General features: G+C 36.8%; 1 protein-coding gene across 3 annotated transcripts in view; it reads left to right on the top strand.

Moving 5' to 3' along the window:
• Positions 1-27,877, top strand: part of ACER3 (alkaline ceramidase 3) — a 154,899-nt gene that overhangs the window by 29,708 nt on the left and 97,314 nt on the right. For all 3 annotated transcript variants that reach the window (XM_057316674.1, XM_026518147.4, XM_044390962.3), the window contains one exon: positions 16,846-16,956. In XM_057316674.1, coding sequence (XP_057172657.1) covers positions 16,846-16,956 — 111 coding nt within the window. The remainder of the gene's footprint in view (positions 1-16,845; positions 16,957-27,877) is intronic.

Genomic DNA, 27,877 nt, shown 5'->3' with positions numbered 1-27,877 from the left:
TATAACCACATTGTAGAAAATACATGTAGAAAAAAAAAAGAAAAGACCATTATTTTACCATCTTAAAAAAACCCATTCTTATCATTTTGGTGTTTGGGGGAACCTTCACCAACCATAGTTATGCCCAGCCATGATTAATGAAAACATAGTTTTATAGTTGTGTTGGTTACCAACTTATTATCCATCAGCTCCAAATTGATTCATTGCATGCTCTGTGAAAATGGACTCAGCCGTTTAAATACGTTTCCTTTGATAGCTGGCCGAATGTTAAACTTTGCCAGTAGAGGGCACTGGAGAGTGATGGCCTGGTGGCTCCTCCAGTGCCTGACTCTTGCAGTAGAGGCTTATCTAGTGTCTCTCCGACAGTGCAAGAAACTTCCTCTAGTGCCCAGATCTTAAAGCTTAGTCAGCTTTTACAGTGATAGCTCCTGCAGAGCACTGCAATCAGCAGCGCCTACTGGCCAGTAGCTCCCCTCTCCATGTGATCAGCTTTCCCTGGCTCCCTAGAGGGCATATGAAGAACAAGTTCTTAAGGGTAGATTTTTCAGTAAGCTCTGCAGTTGTGGCACTACAGCAACTTTTCTGCTGTTCTGTGAGCTGTGGTCATGCCCTCTCCCACAAGGTCTAGATCTCAGCCCTGGCTGGGACCTCTTCTTTCAGTATTCTATCTCCAACCTAGGAATAGTGGCCATTCCTTACATCTCCTATTCCTATATTCTGAAGTATTCTCTTCTTACTAGCCAATCCTTCATTACTCCAATTTTCTCATAGTTAATGATTCTTTATAGTAAACTTTTCTTGTTCAAATTACTCTGGGGTTTGGTGAGGGTTCCCTAAACACCAAAATGATAAAAATGGATATTTTAAGATGGTAAAATAATGGATTTTTCCCCCATTTTTCCCCTGTATTTTCTATAATGTGGCTATATTGTTTTTATAATTTAAAATATTAATATACATGAATGATAGAGAATAAAAGCTAAATTCTACTTAAAGTTTGATTGGTCCTTCACGTACACCATTTTTTAAAAAGATTTTATTTATTAGAGAGAGAGAGCGTGCACATGCTTGCACAAGAGTGGCAGGGGAGAGACAAAGGGAGAGGGTGAAGCAGGCTCCTTGCTCAGCAGGAAGCCCGACTCAGGGCTCAGTTGCAAGACCCTGAGATCATGACCTGAGCTGAAGGCAGATGCTTAACCAACTGAGCCACCCAGGCGCCCAACTTACACCATTTTTTTTTTTTTTAAAGATTTTATTTATTTGACAGAGAGAGAGAGACAGCCAGCGAGAGAGGGAACAGAGGCAGGGGGAGTGGGAGAGGAAGAAGCAGGCTCATAGCGGAGGAGCCTGACGTGGGGCTCGATCCCATAACGCCAGGATCACGCCCTGAGCCGAAGGCAGACGCTTAACGACTGCGCCACCCAGGCGCCCCCTTACACCATTTTTTTAAAGCAGAAATTTTCAGTCCGTGATCATTTTATGTGCATTTTTTTTGTTCAGTAAAGTTAAATTAGCTAATATTTATAGATCTCCTTATTTACAAAGCAATTTCATATCTATTGTTCTTTAAATCAGCTTTTTAAAAACAACCTTCTATTCTTGACTTTATAGTCCTAGCTTCTTGACCTTATAGTTTTTTTGCCTTTGTAGTTAAACCTTTTGGTGTCCTATTTAAAAACTCATTGCCACTCCAAGGTCATCAAGATATTTTCCTGTGTTTTCTTCTAAAAAGTTATATTGTTTTACCTTTCACATTTAGATCTGCAGTACATCTTGAATTTATTTTTGTATAAAAAATGTGAGTTCGGGGTCCAGATTTTTTTTTTCCCCCGTGTAAGTATCTAGTTGATCCAGTACCCTTTATTGAAAAGAACTTTTTTTCTGTACTACACTGCAGGGCCATGTTTGTCATAAATCAGGTGACTGTACAAGTTGGTTCTTGGGATCTTTCTGTTCTATTTGTCTGTCCTTGCTAATAGGCCTTGATATCTAGTTGTATACATACTCTAACTTTGTTGTAATTTGAAATTGTCTGGGTTCTTCTTGGCCTTTTGAATTTTCATATAAAGGTGAGACTCAGTTTCTCAATTTGGACCCAAAAAACCTTCCAGGAGTGTAGTCTTAAACCTCTTTTGTTAGATTTGTATCTAGGTATGTGACATGTTTTGATGCTACTGAAAATTACATGTGTAGCTTGCAGTTACAGATTCACGTTGTCTGACTCAGGAGTCAAAAATGTCTTTATTACTATGTTTTCTGAGCTGTATAGAGAGATACAGCAGGTGTAGCATTATTATCTGATCTCAAGGCCTATTATCTACCCAAATACACAGATTCAAGTATAATGCAGTAATACTTCGGGAGTCTAGGCAAGAAAGCAAGTCTTCTACAAGGGAAAAATTCATGCTAGTTTCAAACGTCTCCATAGTAATGTTCAATCTGGAAGATGACAGCACAATACTTACAAACTTTTGAAGGAAAGAGAGATCTCAACATTTTATAGCTAAGTCATCTTTTGAGGATAAAAGCAGAGCACAATATTCGCAAACACTCAAGATGTCAGGGAATACAACATGTATAACTCCCTGAAAAACTTTGTAGCAAGTAGATCATGGAAATGGGAAGAAAAGGCCGGGGTGGCGGGGGGAAGACTAGTGGTAGGCACTATATGTATTTAAATAGAGATTTGAGGGTAAAAACAAGACTGAACATAGAATTACCATATGATGCAGAATTCCTGTCCTAGGTATGTATCCTAGAGAATTGAAAACATGTCTACACAAAAAAATTGTATTATGAATATTCATAGCACATTATTTATAATAGCCAAAGAGTGGAAAGCAACCCAGATGTCTTAACTGATGAATATATAAATAAGATGTGTTATATCTACCCAGTGACCTGTTTGGCAATAAAAAAGAATGAAGTTATTGATACATGCATGCTACAAAATGGATGAGCCTTGAAAACATTGTGCTGAGAGAAGCTAGACACAAAAGACTATATATTGAATGATTTCATTTATATGAAATATCCAAAATAGCCGAATCCATAGACATGGCAAGTGGATTAGTGGTTGCCAGGGACTGTGGGGAGGAGAGATGGGGAATGACTGCTAATGGGTCTGGGGTTTCATTCTGGGGTGATGAAAATGTTCTAAAATTGATGATGGTTGCACAAATCTGTAAATATGTTAAAAACCACTGAATCGTATACATGAAAAGGGTAAATTTTATGATATGTGAATTATATCTTGATAAAGTTATTAAACCCACAAGGATGGAAAATGTGGTTTGCAGAACTAAATGTAAATCCTTGACAATATGAAATATATAGCCCTTGGCAATGTGGAAATGACTAATAAAAATAAGTAAGTAGGGGAAGAGAGGTGGGAGGAAATTTTGGAGCGTGAATTGTTTTTATGTTTCACAGCAAAGATGCATTTGCTCTACCGGTGCCTGGGTGGCTCAGTTGGTTAAGCGTCTGACACTTGGTTTCAGCTTATGTCATGATCTCGGGGTCATGGGATCAAGCCCTGGTACACTGCCAGCTCAGCATGGAATCTGCTTGCCCTCCCTCTGCTCCACCCTGCTCTGCCCTCCTTGCCTGCTCGCACACACACTGTCTCAAATAAATAAATAAAATCTTAAAAAAAAAAAAAAAAAAGGATGCTATCAAAACCATGTAAAAATCAGGTCTTTAATCTTTTAGTCATTTTTTTTTTTTAGATTTTATTTATTTGAGAGAGAAAGAGAGAGAGGGAGAGTGTGTGCCCGTGTGGGGGAGGAGGTGAGGGGGCAGAAGAAGAGGGAGAAGCAGACTCCCCGCTGAGCAGGGAGCCTGATGTGGGGCTCCATCCCAGGACACCTAAGCCAAAGGCAGATGCTTAACTGAGCCACCCAGGTGCCCCTCTTTTAGTCATTTTCATATTCAGTTTTACTTTGTTTTTTAAATTAGTGTATTTCTAATACTTTAAAAAAAAGGTATGTCTAATATCCTGTAAAACTTGGTCTTTTCTTTCTTAATTCATCCATTCTTTCATCTCTCTATATACGTAAAGCTTATTAGCAAAACAAACTGCCATCTGCTATAACCATTGTTAAATCAAAAGAGAAAGAAACACTTAATTTTATGAATAATACCAGAGGATAGGGAGAAACTACTATATACTCTGGTTTCATCGAGCATGCATGCATGGATTTATTTATTCTACCCGATTTTCCTGAGAGCCTACTCTGTCCTTGGTATTGTACCAAGTGAAAAGCATTACAAGTATGAGTAAGACGTGGCCCCTGTCCAAAAAAGTTCATAGTCTAGCAAGGCAGCTTGTTATGCTTTCTTTGGATAGTTCTAATTTTAGAATATTTTGCCTTATATTGAGTAGAAAGCTGCTTCTCTGTAACTTCATTGATTTTAATTTTGATATTTTACAGCTGCTGGAAGCCTCATTCACCCGTAGTTTAACAATCCTTCAGATATTTGAAGACTACAGTCATGCCGTTCTCATATGATGTGTTTTATTAATTAAGTGAATGATTTCTTTATTTGAGTCTCTTCTGTCAGTACTTAGGATCTATGTTTGTTTAAAATAGGGTGCCACAAATAGGCTTCCAAAGAGAAACTGAACTAAAGCAGAGAGAAGGATGACCACTACCCATCTCTTTCCATTTTTACTTCTGAATTTTGCTTTGAGGTGGTATATTCAGATTTTCCCCAAGAATAGTCTACTGTCATCTTTCTGTCTTTAGATTGTTCTCTTATAGTTGTCCTTATTCTGTCTCTTCACAGCAGCTTATATTTGTGGTTTGCAGTTTCTCATTCTAATTTGTAAAACTGCGTTGTCCTTAATTGAGTTTTATGTAATTTGTAAAGACTCCTACCCCCTGTCTCCAGGTCATTTGAAATGCGTTTCTCACTTCCATAGTATTGACATCTCAGTTGAATTTAATATTATGTGTACCTTTGGGCATACTTTGATTCCTTTATCTCAGCCATCAGTAAAGATTTTCGTTAGTTTGAATCCTAGGGCCCTCCTGAATGGCGTCTTCTGCAGGTTTCAGGGTCTTCTGCAGGTTTACTTAAAGCTATTGAGAACTGCCGTTTGAATATGTAACTATCAATCTATTTCCCCACCTTATTTTTTCACACTCCACCTAGGCAAGTTACTTTGCTATTTGTACAATTCGGAATTTACTTAAAACATTTTTAATAGAATACTCTCTGATATAATTTTTTTAAAAGATTTTTTTAAATTTATTTTAGAGAGAGAGCGTGAGTGAGGGAAGGGGGAGAGGAAGAGGGAGAGAGAGAGAGAATTCCAAGCAGACTCTCGCACTGAGTGTGGAGCCTGATACAGGACTCAATCTCAGAACCCCGAGATCATGACCTTAGCCGAAATCAGGAGTTGGTCACCTGAACAACTGAGCCACCTATACATACCATCTTTGATATAATTTTTAAAATATTAAAAAGGGCCTTCTTTATACAAACATTGTGCTAGTACATTAAAGGGTAAGAAGATTGACTGTGAGGACAGGTAGACCTGGAATACAATCTTGACTCTGCCATTTGTTTACTGTGAGAACTTGGGTAAATTAAATAATCTCTTAGCCTGGGATGCCTGGGTGGCGCAGTGGGTTGAGTGTCTGCCTTTGGCTCAGGTAATGATCCTGGAGTCCTGGGACTCAGGGACTTGCTCCCTGCTCAGCGGGGGGTCTGCTTCTCCCTCTGCCCCACCCCCAACTCATCCTCGCTCTCTGTCTTGCTCTTTCTCAAATAAATAAATAAAATCTTAAAAAAAAAAAAATCTCTGGGGCGCCTGGGTGGCTCAGTCATTAAGCGTCTGCCTTCGGTTCAGGGCGTGATCCCAGGGTCCTGGGATCCAGCCGCACATCAGGCTCCTCCCCTGGGAGCCTGCTTCTTCCTCTCCCACTCCCCCTGCTTGTGTTCCCTCTCTCGATGGCTGTCTCTCTCTCTGTCAAATAAATAAATAAAATCTTAAAAAAAAAAAAAAGTTCTCAAAAACACTAATAATTAAAAAAAAAATCTATTAGCCTGACTTTATTGTTTGTTTAATGGGGTAGTAATGTTTCACAGGGTTGTTGTGAGAAGCAAGTTAGCACATGTATAATGTGAAGTCCAGTACTTGGTACTTAATATGCCAATAGACTTTAGTTCCTTTCTTTTCAGGATCTAGCTCAAATCTTATCACATCTATGAAACTATCCCCAACTGTTTTATTCCCTTTCCTTAAAGTTTCTTTAATTAATTTTTATTTTATCAAAGTGATAAGTTAAAAATATAAAAATCCAGTACATTAAAAAATAGATAAAAATCCAGCTAGTGGTAAAGGAGGTGTAATAAAATCAGAAAGCAGTGACTTTCCCTTTTTTCTCTCTACCCTCTAATTCTCCTCAGAGGCAAAACTTTAAAAAACAGTTTTATTGAGGTATAGTTGACATACAACAGAGTGTCCATACTTAGGGTGTATAAATTAAGTTTTGACATATGTGTACACATGTGAAACCATCACCACAGTCAAGATAATGAACATATCCATTGCCTCCAAGTTTTCTCATGTCCCTTTGTAAGTCCTCCCTTTCCATCCCACTGTTGCCTCCACCTCAGCTCTACCCCACAACCACTGTTCTACTTTCTGACACTATAGGTTAGTTTGTATTTTCTAGACTTTTATATGAACTGTTTTAAGTCTTGTCTGCTAACTCTAACGTATATGCCAGTTCTGGATTGGTTTTACTGGATTATTTGTCTCATTATGGGTTGTATTTCTTCTTTGTATGCTTGGTAATCTTTTTTTTTTTTTTTTTGGTTAAGATTTATTTATTTAATTAAAGGGAGAGAGAGAGAGAGAGAGAGAGAGCAAGCAGGGGGGAGGGGCAGAGGGAGAAGAAGAGAGAATCCTTGAGCAGTCTCCCTGCTGGGCACAGAGCCCGGCATGAGGCTCAATCCCACAATCCTGAGACCATGACCTGAGCTGAAACCCGAGAGTTGGACGCCCAACTGACTGAGCCACCCAGGCACCCCATATGCTTGGTAATCTTTGATTGGAGGCCAGACATTGTGTTTTTTACCTTGTTGGGTGCTGGATATTTTTTGTATTACCAGAAATAGCCTTGAATTTTGTTTTAGGATTCAGTTAAATTACTTAGAAATAGGTTTGGTTTTTTCCCTCTCTGGTTTTATTGAGATATAATTGAAAACAGATGACCCTTGAATAATATGGAGTTGAGGAACACTGATCTGCCCATACAGTCAAAAAGCCATATATAACTTTTGGCTCACCCAGGATATAACTATTAATAGCTTACTGTTGACCAGAAGACTTACCAATAACAAACAGTAGATTAACACATATTTTGTGTGTTATATGTATTATATAGTATATTTTTATAATATAGTAAGCTAGAGAAAAGAAAATATTAGTAAGAAACACATAAGGAAAAGAAAATGTACTTACAGTACTGTATTATATTTATTGGACCTGTGCAGTTCAAACCTTTGTTGTTCAGGGGTCAGCTGTATAATGTTATATAAGTTTAAGGTGTACAGTGTGTTGATTTGATAAACATATATTGTAAAATGATTACCCGCATAGCATTATATAATTACCTGTCACATAATTACAAGTAATTATGTGTGTGTGTGTGTGGTGAGAACGTTTAAGGTGAACTTTCTTAGCAACTTTTAAGTATATAATATAGAATTATTAGCTATAATCACCATGCTGGGGGCGCCTGGGTGGCGCAGTCGTTAAGCGTCTGCCTTCGGCTCAGGACGTGATCCCAGATCCCTGGGATCGAGCCCCGCATCAGGCTCCTCTGCTGGGAGCCTGCTTCTTCCTCTCCCACTCCCCCTGCTTGTGTTCCCTCTCTTGCTGGCTGTCTTTCTCTCTGTCAAATAAATAAATAAAATCTTTTAAAAAAAATAATCACCATGCTGTACATTAAATCTCCAGAACTTGTTAATCCCTGTAACTGGAAGTTTGTACACCTTGACCAATATGTCCTCATTCTCCAGTTCCCCAGCCCCAACCCTTGGTAACTACCGTTCTGTTCTCTATTTCTCTGAGTTTGGCTTTTTACATGATGTCACATAGTATTTGGTATCAGGGTAATGCTGGATTCATGAATACAAGTTTGGAAGTATTCCCTTCTCTTCTATATTTGGGGAACAGTTTGAGAAGGTTTGGTGCTAATTCTTTTAAATATTTAGTAGAATTCACCAAGGAAACTACTTGTACCCAGCTTTTCTTTGTTGGGAGGTTTTTTTTCTTTTTTTTTTTAGAGAGAGGGAGAGGGAGGTGGAGAAGCAGACTCCCCTGAGAGCTGGGAGCCTGACATGGGGCTCAATCCCAGAACTTAGAGATCATGACCTGAGCTGAAGGCAGATGCTTAACCATCTGAGCCACCCAGACACCCCATGTGTTGGGAGATTTTTGATTACAGATTCAATATCCTTACTTGTTACTGTTTCATTAACATTTTCTTTTTCTTCCTGATTCAGTCTTGGTGGATTGTATATATCTAGGAATATATCCATTTCTTCTAGGTTTTCCAATTTGTTGGCATATAATTGTTCGTAGTAGTCTCTAATGATCCTTTTTGTTTCTGTGGTTTTAGTTGCAGTGTCCTCTTTTAGTTCTGATTTTATTTATTTGAATTCTCTTGCTTTTTTTCTGAGTTCATGTAGCTGAAGTCCGTTTTTATCTTTTAAAAAACCAGCTCTTTGTTTTATTAATCTAATTCATTTATTTCCACTCTGATTTTTTTTTTCTTTCCTTCTCCTAACTTTGGGCTTGTTTTTTTCTAGTTCTTTGAGGTATAAAGTTAGGTTGTTTAGTTGAGAGTTTTCTTTTTTTAAAGATTATTTATTTGAGAGAGAGAACATGCTTATGGGGGTGGGCAGAGGGAAAGGGAGAGAGAATCTCAAGCAGACTGTGCTAAGCACAGAGCCTGATTCTAGGCTCCATCCCACAACCCCTGAGGTCACAACTGGAGCTGAAATCAAGAGTCTGACATTCAACTAACTGAGCCACCCAGGTGCCCCAAGATCTTTCTTTTTTTCTTAGTACAGGTATTTATTGCTATAAACTTTCCTTTTAGAGCTGTTTTAGCTGCATCCCATAAGTTTTGGTATATTGTGTTTCTATTTTCATTTACTTCAAGATATTTTTAAATGTACCTTTTGATTTCTTCTTTGCTCCATTGGTTGTTCAGGAATATGTTGTTTAATTTCCACATATTTGTGAATTTCTAGTTTTCCTCCATGTTATTCATTTCTAGTTTTATAGCACTGTGGTCAGAAAAGATACTTTGTATGATTTCAGTTTTGAAATTTTTGCTAAGATTTGTTTTGTGACATGATCTATCCTGGAGAATCTGTATTCTGCTGCTCTTGGATGGAATGTTCTATATATGTCTGTTAGGTCCTTTTGGTGTCAAGCATAGTTTAAGTCCAACTTTTCTGTATTAGTTTTCCATCTGCGTTTACTATTGTTGAAAGTGTGGTATTGAAGTCTGCTACTATTAATTGTATTGTCTATTTCTCCCTTCAGATCTGTTAGTATTTCTTAATATATTTAGATGCTCTGATGTTGGGTGCATACATATTTACAGTTATTATATCCTCCTGATGAATTAAGCCTTTGTTATTATATAATGATCTTCTTTGTGTTTTGTTAACAGTTTTCGTAAAGTCTGTTTTGTCTGTGTAGCTACCCCTGCTCTCTTTTGGTTTCCCTTGAATGGAATATCTTTTTCCATACCTTCACTTTGAGCATATGTGTGTCCTTAAAGCTGAAGTGAATCTGTTGTAGCTAGCAAGCATATAGTCAGGTCTTTGTTTTTTTTATCCATCTAGCCACTGTGCCTTTTAATTGCAGAATTTAATCCATTTACATTTAGAGTAGTTATTGATAGTTACGGACTTACTAATGCCATCTTATTGTTTTCTGGCCGTTACATAGTTCTTTCTTCCTCTTTGGCTGCCTTACTTTGTGAATTGATGATTTTCTATAGTTACATGCTTTGATTCCCTTCTCTTTATTTTTCTGTAGATTTTTGCTTTGTGGTTACCATATGGCTTACATAAGACAACTTATAGATATAACAGTCTTTTTTTCTGCTGATAACATCTTTGCTTACTAAAAACTCTACCCTTTTATTCTCCTCCTTATAAGTTTTTGACATAACAATTTACCTGTTTTTTTATTGTCTCTTCATTAATAAATTATTGTAGCTATAGTTTTTTTAATTTTAGTATGGCTAACATACAGTGTTATATGAATTCCAGGTGTACATTGTAGTGATTCAACGGTTCTATACATTACTCAGTGCCTGTTATGATAAGTACACTCTTAATCCCCATCCTCTATTTAACCATTCCTCCCACACCTCCCCTCTGGTAACTATCAGTTTGTTCTCTATAGTTAGGAGTCTGTTTCTTGGTTTCTCTCTCTCTCCTTTTCTCCTTTGCTCATTTGTTTTGTTTCTTAAATTCCACATATGAGTGAAATCGTATGGTATTTGTCTTTCTCTGGCTTATTTTGTTTAGCATTATACTCTAGATCCATCTGTGTGTTGCAAATGGCAAGATTTCATTCTTTGTTATGGCTGAAAATATTCCATTGTGTATATATTTGCTACATCTTCTTTATCCATTATCTGTGGATGGACACTCGGGCTGCTTCCATAATCTGGCTATTGTTAATTATGCCATAATAAACATAGGGTGCATATATCCCTTCAAATTAGTGTTTTCATATTCTTAAAAAAATTTCTTTAATTATTATTTTTTAATATTTATTTATTTGACACAGAGAGAGATTGAGAAAGCATATGCAGGGGGAGCTGCAGGCAGAGGGAGAGAGAGAAGCAGGCGTGCCACGGAGCAGGGAGCCTGATGGAGACTCAATCCCAGGACACTGGGATCATGACCTGAGCTGAAGGCAGACACTTAACCAACTGAGCCACCCAGGCATCCCAGTGTTTTCATATTCTTTGGGTAAATACCCAGTAGTGCGATTACTGGATCATAAAGTAGTTCTACTTTTAATTAACTTTTTGAGGAACCTCCATACTGTTTTCCACAGTGGCTGCACCAGTTTTCATTCCTACCAGCAGTGCACAAGGATTCCTTCTTCTCCACATCCTTGCCAACACCTGTTGTTTCTTGTGTTGATTTTAGCCATTCTGACAGGTGTGAGGTGATACCTCATTGTGGTTTTGATTTGCATTTCCCTGGTGATGAATAGTGTTGAGCATCTTTTCATGTGTCTGTTGGCCATCTGCATGTCTCTTTTGGAGAAATGTCTGTTCATATTTTCTGCCCATTTTTTAATTAGAGTATTTGATTTCTTGGGTGGTGTATCAGTCCTTTTTATATTTTGGATACTAACTATTGGATATGTCATTTGCAGCTATAGTTTTATTTTGTGTGTGGGTTTTTTTTTTTTTTGCAGCTGTAGTTATTTTTAATATTTTTGTCCTTTCACTTTTTTAAGTTATAGAGGTAAGTGATTAATATACCATCATATTATGGTACTAGAGCATTCAGACTTGGACCATATACTTACCTTCACCAGTATGTTGTGTATTTTTATATATATTCATTTTACTAATTAGCATTATTTCATTTCAGCTTGGAGATCTTGTTGCTTTTTGTTTTTAGAGAGAGAGAGAGCATGAGCAGGGGAGGGGGAGGGGCAGAGGGGGGGAAGAAGAGAGACAGAATCCCAGTGCTGAGCATGGAGCCCAATGTGCAGGGCTTGATCTCATGACCCTGAGATTATGACCTGAGCCGAAATCAAGAGTTGGTCACTTAACTGACTGAGCCACCTAGGTGCCCTGATCTTATTTGTTTGTTTGTTTGTTTGTTTGTTTTTAAAGATTTTATTTATTTATTTGAGAGAGAGAGAGTGCACAATTGGGGGGAGGGGCAGAGGGAGAAGCAGACTCCCCACTAAGCAGGGAGCCCAATGTGGGGCTTAATCCCAGAACCCTGAGATCATGACCTGAGCTGAAGGCAGTTGCTTAACTGAGTGAACCACCCAGGTGCCCCACTGATCTTGTTTTCTAATATAAGCATTTATATCTGTAAATTTTGCCTTGGTGCTGCTTTTGTTGCATCCCATGAATTTTGGGGTGTTGTGTTTATTTTAATTCATCTCTAAGTATTTTCTATTTTCTCTTGTGATTTCTTCTTTGATCCATTGGTTGTTTAAGAATATGGTGTTTATCAAAACAGTATGGTACTGGCACAAAAACAGACACATCGATTAATGGAACAGAATAAAGAGTCCAGAAAGAAACCCATGCTTATATGGTCAACTAATCTCCAACAAGGGCGCAAGAATATATAATGGGAAAAAGACAACCCCTTCATAAATGGTGCTGGGAAAACTGGATAGCTACATGCAAAGGAGTGAAACTGGACCACTTTCTTATACCATACACAAAAATAAGCTCAAAATGGATTCAAGAAATCATAAAACTACTAGAAGAAGACATAGGCAGTAATTTCTTTGACATCACCCTTAGCAACATTTTTCTAGATATGTCTCCTCAGGCAAGGGAAACAAAATCAAAAATAAACTATTGGGACTACATCAAAATGAAAAGCTTTTGCACAGTGAAGGAAACCATCAACAAAATGAAAAGGCAAGAGTGACTAGAATTAATAAGATATACAAAGTGTTGGTGAGGGGGCGCCTGGGTGGCACAGCGGTTAAGCGTCTGCCTTCGGCTCAGGGCGTGATCCCGACATTATGGGATCGAGCCCCACATCAGGCTCCTCTGCTGAGAGCCTGCTTCTTCCTCTCCCACTCCCCCTGCTTGTGTTCCCTCTCTCGCTGGCTGTCTCTATCTCTGTCGAATAAATAAATAAAATCTTTAAAAAAAAAAAAAAGTGTTGGTGAGGATGTGGACAAGAGGGAACCCTCGTGCACTGTTGGTGGGAATGTAAATTGGTGCAGCCACTGTGGAAAACAGTGTGGAGGTTCCTCAAAAAGTTAGAGATATCAGGGCACCTGGCTGATTCAGTTGGTAGAGCATGCAACTCTTAATTTCAGGGTTATGAGGATGTAGATATTACTTTAAAAAATACCCCCAAATAAAAAATAGTAATATTATATGGTCCAGTAATCCCACTACTGGGCATTTATCCAAAGAAAATGAAAACACTAATTTGAAAAGATACATGCATTTCTGTGTTTATCACAGCATTATTAACAACAGCCACAAGATGGAAGTAGCCCAAGTGTCCATCCATAGATGAATGGATAAAGAAGATATGGTACATATATATAATGGAATATTGCCCGCCATAAAAAAATGAATGTTATCTTGGCATTTGTGACAACATGGATGGGCCTAGATGTAATTAGGCTAATAAATGAAATAAATCAGAGAAACACAAATACCATATGATTTCACTTATTTGGAATCTAAAAAACAAAACAGGCAAAGACACAGCAAAAACAGATCCATAAATGCAGAGAACAAACTATGGTTGCCAGGGAGGATGGGCAAAGTGCATGAAGTAGGAGATACAGACTTCCAGTTATGGAATGAATAAGTTTCGGGGATGAAAGGTACAGCATAGGAAATGGTATTGTAATTAGCATTGTATGGTGAGAGATGGTGATGGGTATACTTGTAGTGAGCGCAGCATAATGTATAGACTGGTCAAATCACTGTTATACACCTGAAATTGATGGAATATTATGTATCAACTATAATTTAAAAAGAAGCTGACATAGGGGTGCCTGGGTAGCTCAGTTGTTTAAGCTTCTGACTCTTGATTTTGGCTCAGGTCATGATCTCAGGGTCGTGAGATTGAGCCTCGCATCAGGCTACAGGCTCATCAGGGAGTCTGCTTAGGATTCTCTCTCTCCCTCTCCTCCTCCCCCCGACCTCCAAACTCCCTCACCCTGCTCACCCTCTCCCTTCCTCTCAATTAAAAAAAAAAAGGGAGCTGACGTAAGATATTAACTTCATGTTTATACTTATCTTCTCATTTTAATGTTGTTAAAATAAAAAATGAAAGCATTCTTCATAAAAAACACTTGTATTAGTTTAAGTTTATCATTCATATAACAGCATTAAATTTACCAAAGATGTGGGGCGCCTGGGTGGCTCAGTCGTTAAGCGTCTGCCTTCAGCTCAGGGCATGATCCCGGAGTCCTGGGATCAAGCCCCACATCAGGCTTCTCTGCTGGGAGCCTGCTTCTTCCTCTCCCACTCCGCCTGCCTGTGTTCCCTCTCTCGCTGGCTGTCTCTCTCTCTCTGTCAAATAAATAAATAAATCTTTAAAAAAATAATAATAATAAATAAATAAATTTACCAAAGATGTGTAATGACTCAAAGACAGACATTTGTCGTTCAGTTTCGGGATGGTATCGGGCTTTGTGTTCACAGAGAAAAGGTTGTTAGCATTTTTAATTCAAATGAAATAAGGTGCACTGCATCTTTTGCATCAGTTAGGATTAGGTTTGGCTGTGAGTAACAAATATGTGAAAATTAGTGCCTTAAAGAAGATGTAGATTTATTTCCATCTGAAGAAAGGCAGTTTGGGGTTTGGATGGCAGCTCTACGGTATCAGGGACACAAGCTTCTCTTATTTTGTTGCTTAGCCATTTTTGGTATAGGGGCCTAGGGCAGGCTGCCCAAGATGGGCCATCTTGGTCTAAAGATTATTTTGAGTTAAAAGTAATCAAGGGGTGCATGGGTGGCTCATTCGGTTATGTGTCTGACTCTTGTTTTCAGCCCAGGTCATGATCTCTGGATTCTGAGAAGGAGCTCTGTGTTGGGCTCCATACTCAGCGGGGAATCTGCTTGGATTCTCTCTCTCCCTCTCCTTCTGCCCCCCCACTAAAATAAATAAATACATCTTTTTAAAAAGTAATTAAAACACAGCAGATACAGGAAAAGCTCTCTGCCTCCGGGCAGCTACCTAAATTTACATTGAAAAGGAGAGTATATAACAGGAAGAGAGCTATTAAGAAAGACTACCCTTTACCTTCATAACTTAACCAGGTGCCCCTGTCAATTTGATTCTAAGTCCAGTTAGAAGGACCATAGGGCAGAGGTAGGTCTTAGATGGGCTTAGACATGGGCTTAGATTCCCAGTGTCCCCTCAGAGACCAAGAAGGCTTTAGCTATTACATCCACATTTCCTATAGTAGAGAAGGGGAAGAGGAAACAAGAAGGGTGTAACCTCCATTTTTCTTGAAAGTACCATGGCAGACTTCCATTTATCTTGAACTCAAGTCTCATGACCATTCCAAGCTGCAAAGAGTTCTTAGAAATGTAGTTTTCTTAGCGAGTAGCAATGTATTCAGGTTAAAAATTGGGGTTCTTTTTTTTATTAAGAAAAAAGGGAGAGTGATATTGGGAAGGCAAATAGCCCCCAAAAATAAAGGAAAAAAAAGAATATGTCATTTGGTTTCCACAGACTTATGAATTTTTGTTTTTGCTTGGTTATTTTTAACTTCCTTTTGTTGTGGTTGGAGGAGGTATTTTGTATGTTATCTCTTTTCAAGTCTGTTGAGAACTTATAGTCTAACAGATGGTCTGTCCAAACGTTCCATGTGTACTTGAGAAGAACGTATATACTGTATGGTAGAGTGTTCTGTATATGTCCATTAATTGATATATGTCTTGTTATAAGTTCCTGTGTTGAAAATCATTCATTTGGAATTTTGAATGTTTTGTGCCACTTTATTCTACCCAGAGTCAATTTATAAAATAGTTTATCCATTTCTTTTCCCATTTTACTACTTATTTCTGCTTTTGGGTGTTTATTATTTCTTTGCTTTTCATGTTTGAGATTTGTTTTTGTTTTTGTAAAGACAGGAACAAAACTCAGATGAGGATCCATTGCTAGAAACAAATTAAATATATCACCATAAAATGAAATTTCAAAAATACATGCGAAATGCATACCCCAATTTGTTGCTATTTGATTCAACAGACAAAAGTAACACAATTCTGTATTTTGTCTTGTCATTAGTGTATCCATGGACCACTCTTTCAGTCTCAATGGCTGCCTTCTCCAGCTAATTTTTTGCTGTATCTTTGAGGTTCTTTTTGAGATACTTTTATCTTTAGAATTACCTTTAAGGGGCGCCTGGGTGGCTCAGTTGGTTAAGCATCTGCTTTGGGCTCAGGTCATAGTCCTGGGGTCCTGGGATCCAGCCCTGCATTGGGCTCCCTGCTCCCCCAGGAAGCCGGCTTCTCCCTCTCCCTCTGCAGCTCCCCCTGCTGGTGTTCTCTCTCTCTCTCTCTCTCTCTTTCTCTCTCTCTCTCGTGTTCTCTCTGTCAAATAAATAAATAAAACCTTTTAAAAAAAGAATTTTCTTTAGTGAAACTTCTGATCAAAAAATCTTAGTTTAGGGACACCTGGGTGGCTCAGTCAGTTAATCGTCTGTCTTTAGTGCGGGTCATGATCCAAGGGTCCTGGGTTTGAGTCCTGCATCCGGCTTCTTGCTCAGTGGGGAGCCTGCTTCTCCCTTTGCCTGATGCTCCCCCCATTTGTGCTTGCTCATTCTCTCTCTCTCTCTCTCTCTCTGACAAATAAATAAAATCTTAAAAAAAAAAAGAAAGAATAATCTTAGTTTCTCTTGTCAAAGGTTATTTTTATTTTAATTGGATCATTTTACAGGATTTTTTTGAGTAGAGAATTATTTTCCTTTAGCACCTTGTGAATATGTTTCCACCATCTTTCTTAGAAGTCACCTATTTAATTTTTATTAAGGGTCAAGTTCATGTATTTTATTTAAAGTGGTATTGACTAATATAGTTATTTTCTTGTGTTCTTCTCCTATAGGGAATACAGTGAGTAACCTGATTATGATTATACCTCCAATTTTTGGTGCAATTCAGAGTGTTAGAGATGGACTGGAAAAGCGATACATTGCTTCTTATTTAGCACTCACAGGTATGTGTAACACTTCGTCTAAAAATGATGTACAGTATTCAGATGGGTTATTTTTCTCGTTCATACCTAAAGTTGGTTCTTAATTTTGTGTCGTTTATTACACAACTTGAACATATTCTGAAACTTCTGATTTAAAACTCCAGTAAATTGAACTGCATTTTGAATACAGTTTTTTAAAAATCTGAATATTTCAAGCATACAGAAAAGAATAGAGAGAATATAACAAATATACCCATGTGTCTTACCACTCAGCTTTGTCAGTTGTTAGTACTTTGCAATATTTGTTTCAGATTTTTTTCTTTTTTAAGGAAATAAACTACCATGGATAAAATTGAAGCTACATTTGTATTCCTGCCTGATTTTATTTCCCTCGTCCTTCTAGCTCATCCTCCTAGAGTTAACCTTTCTACTTAATTTAATTATCATTTTCTCATGTGTTTTTGTATTTATACTACATATATATGACTACATATATATGTATACTTAAAAGTATATATAATATGGTTTGCATATTTTCAAACTTTTTTTAAAGGATATTGTACTGTATCTAACCTTTTGCAACTTACTCATATTCCTCTCTCTGCCTTGTCTGTGAGGCAGGGACTGTGTCTTGGTTATCTTTGTATCCCTACTAACTGGCAATTTAGTGGTCTTCAATGAGTGTTGGATGGGTGGATAAATGAACTTCACAAGAGCATAAGATGGGAAAATCTGTCATGTTCTTGCATCATCATCATCATACAAGAAAAATAATAAGTTAATTCTTTTTTTTCTTTTATATATAACCTTCTAAACACAATTTCTTGTTTTAGCCCAAAGTATTATTTATACATGGGTAGAAATGACTTCTAATTACTACAAATCAATAAGCCATAATGTGTCATATCAGATTCTACCATAATTAATCATTGAATATGAGAGACTTCAGTTTCTGAATCCATTTCTCATATGCATGACGTTTTAAGAAAGTTATTTGTTTTAAGAAAGTTACTTCAAAAGGAAGACTTGTCCACAAACTTAGCACTTTGCTTTATTTCCTGGGATTTTTTTTTTTAAGATTTATGTATTTATTTTTTTAGAAAGAGAGAGTGTGTAGGCATGTAGGGGCAGAGGGAGAGAGATTCTAATGTAGACTCCACACTGAGCATGGAGATCGACGAGGGTTCAATCTCAGGACCCTGATTTCATGACCTGAGCCAAAACCAAGAGTTAGAGCTTAACCAACTGCACTGCCTAGGTGCCCCTATTTCCAGGGATGTTTTAAAAATGTTTATAAAATACGGACAAATCACAGTCAGTAATAACAATAAGAATAAAAAGATTTACAGGACTTCCTGGTTGCCCTAGGATAAGGGTGTCCGCCTTAATTAGAGTTTGTCCACTCATCCTCCCAGAAAACCATACAGATTAAGAAAGAAAGTACATAGTACCACACTTATTCAATACTTTCAGCCTTACTGTGAGAGAAAGAATACTATGAATTTCAAATCGTTTTTAAATAAGTAAAAACACCAATTTCCAACAGAACCATCTTTGATGTTTTAGAGTTGGGGACGTTTGAAAAACTGCATGAAGAAGAGGAGAGGGGTTGAGAGCCTAAGTCTGAAAAAAAAATAATAAAGCTCCACATTAATTGCAAAATTTCTGAAAGCAGTCTAAGATCTGGTAGATTACAGTACTGGCTAAAGGTAAGGGACTTAAAAGTGTGTAAGACCTAAGGTGGCACTTTTGGAAAGGTACCACTTCTGGGAAAGAGATAAATAGAAAGGGGGTGGGACTGGGGCACCTGGGTAGCTCAGTAGGTCAAGTGCCTGACTTGATTTTGGCTCAGGTCATGATCTCAGGGAACTGGGATTTGAGCCCTGTGTCAGTCTCCGTGCCGAATGTGGAGCCTGCTTGGGATTCTCTCTCTTCTTCTCTCTTTCTTATTAAAAAAAAATATTTAAATAAAGAAAGGGGGAGGGAACTTTTAGAGATATGTCAGTGAAGGGAAAGAAGGAAGCTAGAGGGAGGTATTAAGATCCTGTGGAAACAAAGGAACTATAAAACTTATCAGCCCCTTCCCCCTTCACTCCGTCTATTGCCCAAGTAAGTATATATGAAAAAGGGCACCGAACCTCACTATTCTGCCAGAAGGGGGCAGTCTTGAGCTAGGAATGCTTAAGCCCCCCAAAATCTTTACTCTTTCTGCAAAATGGACCAAAAGCAGCAGTCTATGTCCATATAATATTACTGTAAAAAGAAAACAGAAAATGAAAATCAAAATTTTTTGGTGCATGGGCATCTTTCCCCCACAACTCGTTACCAAGTGGAAGGAAACTATAACATAAAACTCCTGGCTGAATTAACTAGCCTCAAAAAAATGAATCAAAAATTTAAAAACAAATAACATCCCCTTCTTCTAAAAGAAAGAAAATTAGGATTAAACATAGCGAAAAATGTTGAGGCTGAATTACAAGGTGTTGAATATTTAATAAGGACTACCTAAGAAGGCAGAGAAATAAGCAAAAGAAGGAAAGTGAGATAAAGAAAAGGGTCTGACAGAAAGTGATTGAAGTGGAAGAGAGGCAGAGAAGACCTCATAAACATACAATTGGAGTCACTGGAGAAGAAAAACAAAACAGTGAAATAGAACTTACAGGGGCGCCTGGGTGGCACAACGGTTAGGTGTTTGCCTTCGGCTCAGGGCGTGATCCCAGCGTTGTGGGATCGAGCCCTACATCAGGCTCCTCTGCTATGAGCCTGCTTCTTCCTCTCCCACTCCCCCTGCTTGTGTTCCCTCTCTTGCTGGCTGTCTCTATCTCTGTCGAATAAATAAATAAAATCTTTTAAAAAAAATAAATAAATAAAGCCTGAGCTTTTTAAAAAAAAAAAAAAGAAGAAGAAATAGAACTTACATTTAAAGCTATAATTCAAGAACCTTTTTAGAAATGAAAGAAGAAAGAAATGAATCTGCGTATTAAAAGGTCCATTTTTGCCTCTTAAAACTGACTTGGAATGGTTAACTCTGAAACAGCCTTGTAAAACTGCTGGATTTTAAAAACAGAAAAAAAAAATCCTTCAAGCTCTAGCAAAAAAGGCCGGGTTACTGACTAGAGCAAGTAAATTAGGCCAGCATTAGACCTCATCAGCAACACAAAGAAAGGTGGAACAGCATTTTTAGTGTCAGCCACAGATTTCTTTTCTAATCAAGTTGTTTTTCAGATATGCAGGTTATAGAAAGACAGTTTTAAACATGCAAGTCTCACTGACTATTATATACATGACTCCTTCCTCATGAATCTGTGAGCACTGTACTAATTTAGTAGCTACTAGCCACATGTGGCAATTTAAATTTAAATTAATTGAAATGAAGTAAAATGTAAAATTCAATTCCTCTGTCACACTAGTCACATTTCAAGTGCTTAATACTCATATGTGGCTTGTGGCTACCGTATTGGGCAATGCAGATAAAGAACATGTCCATCATCACAGAAAGTTCTGCTGACTACATTATATCAGGGAGTGATGTTCATCCAACTAAGAGAAGACTGGGAAAACTTTTGGCAAAATGTTGAGTCTTTAATATATTTAACTATAGATCTAAGGCTACTACAGGTGGGATAGGGTTGAAGGATAACATATGGACACATTATGTGGTGTAATAAGTAGAAAGAATGAAGTTTTTTTAAATGGGGAAAGGAAAGGGCAAAGTAGAATAAGTTCATTGACTGTTGCCTAGGTAATAAGTTGAGTACTAAAGAATATGATTTAAAAGTAAGAATTGGGTTGTAAAAGATCGAGTAAGAAAACAAAGGGGGACTCAGTACTATAAAACGCCTAAATACAAAAGAAACCCTTAGAATAAAAAAATGCATTTTCTACATACCAAAAGAAGTTTCTTAAAGAGCAGAAAAGACTTATCACTTAGAGAAGTACATTAAATATAAAATAATATGTGTAACAATTATAGTAAGACAGTGTGAGTTGAGATTAAACACATCAGTCATACCAATCACAAATGAGCTTAACTGTCAAAAGAAAAACATTTTCAAATTTGATTACTAAACAAAACCAAACTTTATGCTTTATACAAAAGACACACCTAAAACAAAATGATTTCAGGAAATTAGAAATCATAAGGAAGTAGGGGTAGTGATCTTGATATCATATAAAGTAGAATTCTCATTAAAAAGCATTAAATGTGACAAAGACTTTATAATTCTAGAAACCATGATTCACAATGAAAATAGAACAGTTACGAATATCTCTGCACCAAATAATACAAATACTATTTTTATATAGCAGAAACTACAAAAGATACAAGGAGAAATAGGAATATAATAATAGAAGATGCCACACTCAGTATAAGACAGGTAAAGTGAACAACAGCAAAAAATCAACAGTATCTAAGACCTAATAACAACCAGTAAAGCAGACCAGTGGGTTTATGCTGAACTTCACACCCTAATAGAACATATGCCCTCTTCTCAAGTGTGCATAAAACATTCGTAAGAACAAAAGAATGAGTTCCATGAAGAAGAAATAATAAAATAATATCCTCTGATTACAATGCATTCATGCTAAAAATTAACAACAAATTCAAACCAGAAAAAGGTTCTTCCTTTTCAGAATTTTCAAATCTTCTATTAACTATTGATTGAAAGGGAAAATGGAAAGTGAAATTATGATATCCTTAAAATAGAGTTGTAACAGAAATTTTGCCTATCAGATTCTATGGGGATTTATGTAAAGCAGCCATCAGAGGACAATCCATAGGCTTAAACACTTAATAATAAAAGGTTAAAAAGTGAAGTTTTTTAAAGATTTTATTTATTAATTTGAGAGAGAGAGGGAGAGCACAAGCAGGGGGAGGGGCAGAGGGAGAAGCAGACTCCCTACTGAGCAGGGAGCCCTGGGAGCCTGCGGGAGCCTGACCTGGTGCTGGATGGATCCCAGGACCCTGAGATCAAGACCCTAGCCAAAAGATGGATTTAGCCAACCGAGCCACTCAAGTGCCACCCAAAAAGTGAAATATATATAAGATCTCAAAAGGCAAGGAAAAAAGACCACAAAGTAAACCAAACGAAAGTTCAAGGGATGAAATTATAAAGACATAAGCAGAAATTAACAAGATAGAGGACAGAAAAACATAGTTCTAATTAATACATCAAATCCATTTTTTTCTTTAAAGAAAAAGTACACAACTAGCTAACTTAAGAAAGGAAGCGAGCATGAACATACATAATAAGAAATGGCAAAGGGAAATATCCACTGAGGCAAAGGAATTAAATTTTAAAACCTCTTTTTGACTTTTTTGATGTATGTGTGAAACAGTGTTGTCCAACAATAAACCGGAATTTTTATTTGCTGACTTGTTCTAAAGTAAATAAATAAATAAAAATAAAACCTCTATGTAAATACGTTTAGAAATGGATAATTTACTAAGAAAATAGTTTACCAAAATTGACCCCAGAAAGGATAGAAAGGTTTGAACAGGCCAATGTCGGTATAAAGAATAAAATAAGCTGTCAAGGAGCTCCACAAAATAATACCAGGTCCGGAGAGTTTCACAGAGAATTCTACTAAAACTTCACAAAGACCAGATAATTCCAATATTACATAAATTTTTTCAAAGCATGAATAAGAAAGGAAAATTTCCAAATTCTTTTTATGAAGCAAAGTGTTAATGTAACGTGATAAAAGTGCTGTAAAAAAGGAGATAAAGTGCCGTAAAAAGGAAAATTAAGGGCTAATATGAATATCAATGCAGATATCATAAATTATTAGCAAGCAAAAAGGAGTGAACTACTGATGCATTTAACAAAAAGGAGGAACCTCAGAAATATGCCAAGAGAAAGAAACTAAAAGATATAAAAGAAAACAGATTATGTGATTCTATTTACATGAAATTTCTAGAAAAGGCAAAATTATGGAGATAAGGAAATCATTAGTTACATGGGGTTTAAGGTGGGACTGGATGTTGGCTACAGATGGGCATAAGGGAACTTCTCGGGGTGATGCAGTTATCACAAAAACTGGATTGTGATGGTTGTATAAGTTTTTAAGTTTACTAAAACTCATAAAGTCATACATTGAGTGAGTTTAATGGTATATCTCAATACTTGATTAAAAACTAAAAACCAGTGGACACAGGAAATGGAGGAATGTGCACACTGTGAGAGAGAATGAGATGTTGAGTGTTTATATCTTGGGTGGGGCTGAAGGAAGAAAAACAGTAGAAGAGAATATAGATACAGAAGACTTGAAATCAGCAATATCATGTATAGGAGCTGTATCTCTTCTCTGGTGGGGTATAGCTACTTTTCCCATTGTACCTGACATTTAGGATCCAGGCAGCCACTCCTAATTGTTGAAGATTGATGAATCCTGTTTGTCACCCTGAGTTTGAGGATTTTCTCTTAACAGGGATCAGTGTCTTTTAAGTGAATTCATTTGCATATTAGTGACCAAAAGGCATTTTTTTATGTTGATACATATATGATGATTTGAGTAACTATTCCACATATTGTGGTAATCTGCTGTCTTCTGATATTCCTGTGAATATACGGAGGTACATATTTTCTAAATTACTTTTTCCTGTAATCTTTTTCCAACTGAAGAAGGTTTAGTGGTGCTTAAGGGAGACAAAAAATACAGCACAATAGAGGCATCATAATGAAATTCTTGGGCCTCTTGTATCAGTATCTCTTCATGGAAGGCATCCTTATGAAATTTATTCTTTGAAGGTCAGAGAAAGCCCTTGAGCTCAATTAAAGAAAAAAATTTCTTCCATTTACACTACTAATATAGATTATAAATCCTTATTCAGTTCCTTGGAACCAGAAGTATTTCTGAATTCAGATTGCTTTTGGATTTTAGAAAATTAATAGATTGTATATACTACAGTATACCTACTAAGCCCACCAAGACTTGAGGCAGCACTCCATAGGTGAGCTATTCATCTTGCTGCTTAACATGAATATTTACAGTAACTGGGCTAAATAATTATTATAAGTAGCCTTATATTAGTAGCCTTATGTCCAATCAGGTCAGGTTTTACTGTCAAATCAGTTTGTGCCAAACTTAAAGAACAAAAGAACTTTTGGTTTTAAAAGCTTTTTTTTTTTTTGAGTTATTAAACAAGATATTTAAATTAATTTAATTCTCTCTTTTCTTATTTTAAAAAGTAGTAGATAATAAATAGAATCTGGCCCCACATTAGGAAAATAATATGCCATGACAACTGGAGTTTGGTCCCCAGAGTACAGGATCATTCAAATTTAGGAGATACATTAATACATACAATAAATACAATTTATTACAGGAGTAAATTCAAGGGGGAAAACCATGTCATTATCATAAATCACCATGTGATTTCGTAAATGCTGAAAAGCCTTTGTCAAAATTCAGTACCTGTTTCTTTCTTTTTTTCTTTTTAAGATTTTATTTATTTATTTGACAGAGAGAAAGAGAAAAAGAGCAGAAGCAGGGAGAGCAGCAGGCAGAGGGAGAGGGAGAAGCAGGCTCCTTGCTGAGCAGGGAGCCCGATACAGGGCTCGATTCCAGGTCATGAACTGAACTGAAGGCAGATGCTTCACCAACTGAGCCCCCAGGTTCCCCTCAGTACCCATTTCTGATTAAAAAGAAAACTCAAGAAATTAGGAATTGATGGATACTGTATTAATATGGTAATATAATACCTCAGTCCTAAAGCCAGCATTTTACTCAGTGTGGAAGCACTAGAAGCACTAGAGACATTAATCAGTGCATTTATACCAGAGAAAATGATTAAGGACCTAGGAATTGGGAAAGAAGGAAACTATCTCTGTTAATAGATACCATAGTATTCCTGAAAACTGTCATCCAGAGAATCAATTCTCAAGCTAACTCAGTGCAACTATTTGGTGAGGTATCAGGTTTAAAATTATAAAAAGCAATAACCATACTACAAACAATATCCCATTAGATATAATAGTAAAGAAGACCCCATTTAAAATATAATCGCAAAAGATAAAATACCTAGGAATAAATTTAATGAGAAATATGTAATATCTGTGTGAAAAAAACTAGAACACTTGATGACATGAAAGTAAATATGAAAAAATAAAAAGTTGTTTCTAGATAGACAACTTAAACATGTCTGTTAGTCTAGGTTAATCTATTATTATTTTTTAAAAGATTTTATTTATTTATTTGACAGAGAGAGTGTACAAGCAGTGGGAGCAGCAGAGGGAGAGGGAGAAGCAGGCTTCCCGCTGAGCATGTAGCCCACTGAGCAGGGAGCCCGATGAGGGGCTGGATCCCAGGACCCTGGGATCATGACCTGAGCCGAAGGCAGACGCTTAACCCACTGAGCCACCCAGGCGCCCCTAGGTTAATTTATTAAAATAAATAATACTAATAGAGCAACCAGTAAGTTGTTTTCATTAAGACAAGTAGATACTAAAGTTCATAGGAAAATATAAACATGCAAAGATATTTATGAAATCTTTAAAAAGGAAGAGCTATAAGGATAAACTAACTCTTCTGTATATGTTAAAGTATACTTTAAAACTTGCATTGGTAAAATAGTGTATATATAGTACTGGTATTCCAATAGATAGTACAATGGAATTTTTTTTTAAAAGGCATAAATAGGGGCACCTGGGTGGCTCAGTTGGTTGAACGTCAGACTCCTGGTTTCAGCCCAGGTCATGATCTGAGGGTCGTGAGATCAGGCCCCATGTGGGGCTCTGTGCTCAGCACGGAATCCTCCCTTTCCCTCCCCCTTGCCCTCCCCCTGACTTGTGCTTTCTCTCACTTTAAAGTAAATAAATAAATAAATAAAATCTTAAAAAAAAATAAAAAGGCATAAATAGACCCAAGTCCATCTTAGAGTTGATAAAGATTGTATCTCTAATCACTGGGAGAAAGATGAATATTTTAATAAATGGTATTCAGAAGAATAGAATGGATGTATGTATACCTTATACATAAGAAAAAGTTCTAAATTGATCGGAGACCTAATTATAAAAACTAAAGTCTTGTAACCACTAGAAGAAAATACATTTGAATTCTTCTATATCCAGTGTGTGGAGAAAGTCTTTGTAACTGTGATTTGACGTCCAGATGTAATAAAGGAAAATGTTGACCAATTAAATAAAAACTTTGGCTTGGCAAAAAAAATACCATAAGCAAAGTTCAAAGCAAAAGACCAAACAGTGAAAATATTTATGATGTACACTACAGGTAGAGGTTTAATATCCCTAACACAAAAATGACTTTTAAAATTGAGGATAAAAAGGACCAAAAATCCAATAGAAATAAGTCGTCAGAGACAGACAGAAAATTCTCCAAAATATATATTAAAAATAGCCAACATATTTAAGAAAAGATACTCAGTTCACTCATAATAAAAAAAATGCAAATGAGAACTATACTGATGTATTATTTCTCATTTGTCAGATTGGCAAAAAGTGAAATGCTTGACAGCATATTCTTGGCAAAGCTGTGGTAGAAATCGGCACTCTTCAGATATTGCTGGTGAGAACACAAAATTTTTGTAGGTGAATTTGGCAATATCTAACAAAACTATGTATGCAATTACCCTTTGACTCAGCATTCACTTTTTTAAAAAGAATTTATTTATTAGAAGAGAGAGAGCACAAGCGGGGGGAGGGCCAGAGGGATAGGGAGAACCAGACAACGCCCCTGAGCAGAGAGCCTAACATGGGGCTCCATCCCAGGACCCTGGGATCATGACCCTAGCTGAAGGCAGCCACTTAACCGAGTGAGCCACCCAGGCGTCCCTCAGCGTTCACATTTTAAAGAATTTTCTGTTAGGATGTATACTCTTGATTCAAAATTAAATGGACACATGGATATTTATTACAACTTAAGATCCCATATAAGCTTTAAACATAAAACCCATATATGCTTTTAAAGATGCAGAGTGTAAAAGTATATTGTAAAATGATACAGGAGTGTTTAACACTTCTCAGAGTATACCTTTTAGTATTGTTTTTATATTTGGAACCATAGTGTGTTTTCACATACTCAAAAAATGCAATTAGATCTGGCAGAACAGGAGTAGTGGAAATTAGGAGGAGGGACCCTGACTTCGAATACAAAGAAAAATAAATTGCAGAAGATACATCTGATAAAGAATTGTTATCCAAAATATATAAAGAACTCTTGGTATACAAAATGTAAATATAAAATTCAACATTAAGGAAACAACTTGGTTAAAAAATGGACCAAGGACCTTAACAGACACCTCACCAAAGATTTATAGATAGTAAATAATATGAAAAGTTGCTCTACATCGTATATCATCAGAAAAATGCAAATTAAAATAACGAGATCCCACTATACATCTATTAGAATGGCCAAAATCCAAACACTTTTGAGATGTGGAGCAATACGAACTCTCATTCATTGCTGCTAGGAATGCAGAATGGAGCAGCCACTTCGGAAGACAGTTTGGTGGTTTCTTGCAAAAGCTCAGCATAATTTCACCATACCAATCAGTTGTGCTTTTTGTTATTTACCCAAAACAGTTGAAAAATTATGTCCATACAAAAATCACACAGATATTTATACCAGCTTTATTTATAATGCGAATACTTGGAAGCAAACAAGAAGTCCTGTAGTAGGTAAATGGATAAACTGTGGTATCTCCAGACAATGAAATGTTATTCAGTGCTAAAAAGAAGTGAGATATCAAAGTATGTAAAAACAAAGAGGAACCTAAAATGTCTATTAGTAAGTGAAAGAAGCCAGTCTGAAAAGGCTACCTGCTATATGATTCCAGCTCTAGAATGTTCTGGAAAAGGCAAAACTATAGAGACAGTGAAAAGATCTGTTAAAAGTTCAGGGTTGCCAGGAGTTTGGGGGAGGGAGAGATGAATAGGCAGAGCACAGAGATTTTTAGCACTGTGAAACTATTGTATATTTCTAT

Source organism: Ursus arctos, unplaced genomic scaffold (genome assembly GCF_023065955.2).
Source record: "Ursus arctos isolate Adak ecotype North America unplaced genomic scaffold, UrsArc2.0 scaffold_22, whole genome shotgun sequence".
Taxonomy (NCBI): Eukaryota; Metazoa; Chordata; class Mammalia; order Carnivora; family Ursidae; genus Ursus; species Ursus arctos.
Note: the sequence above shows the minus strand (reverse complement) of the source record. Positions and strands in the feature narration are given on the sequence as shown.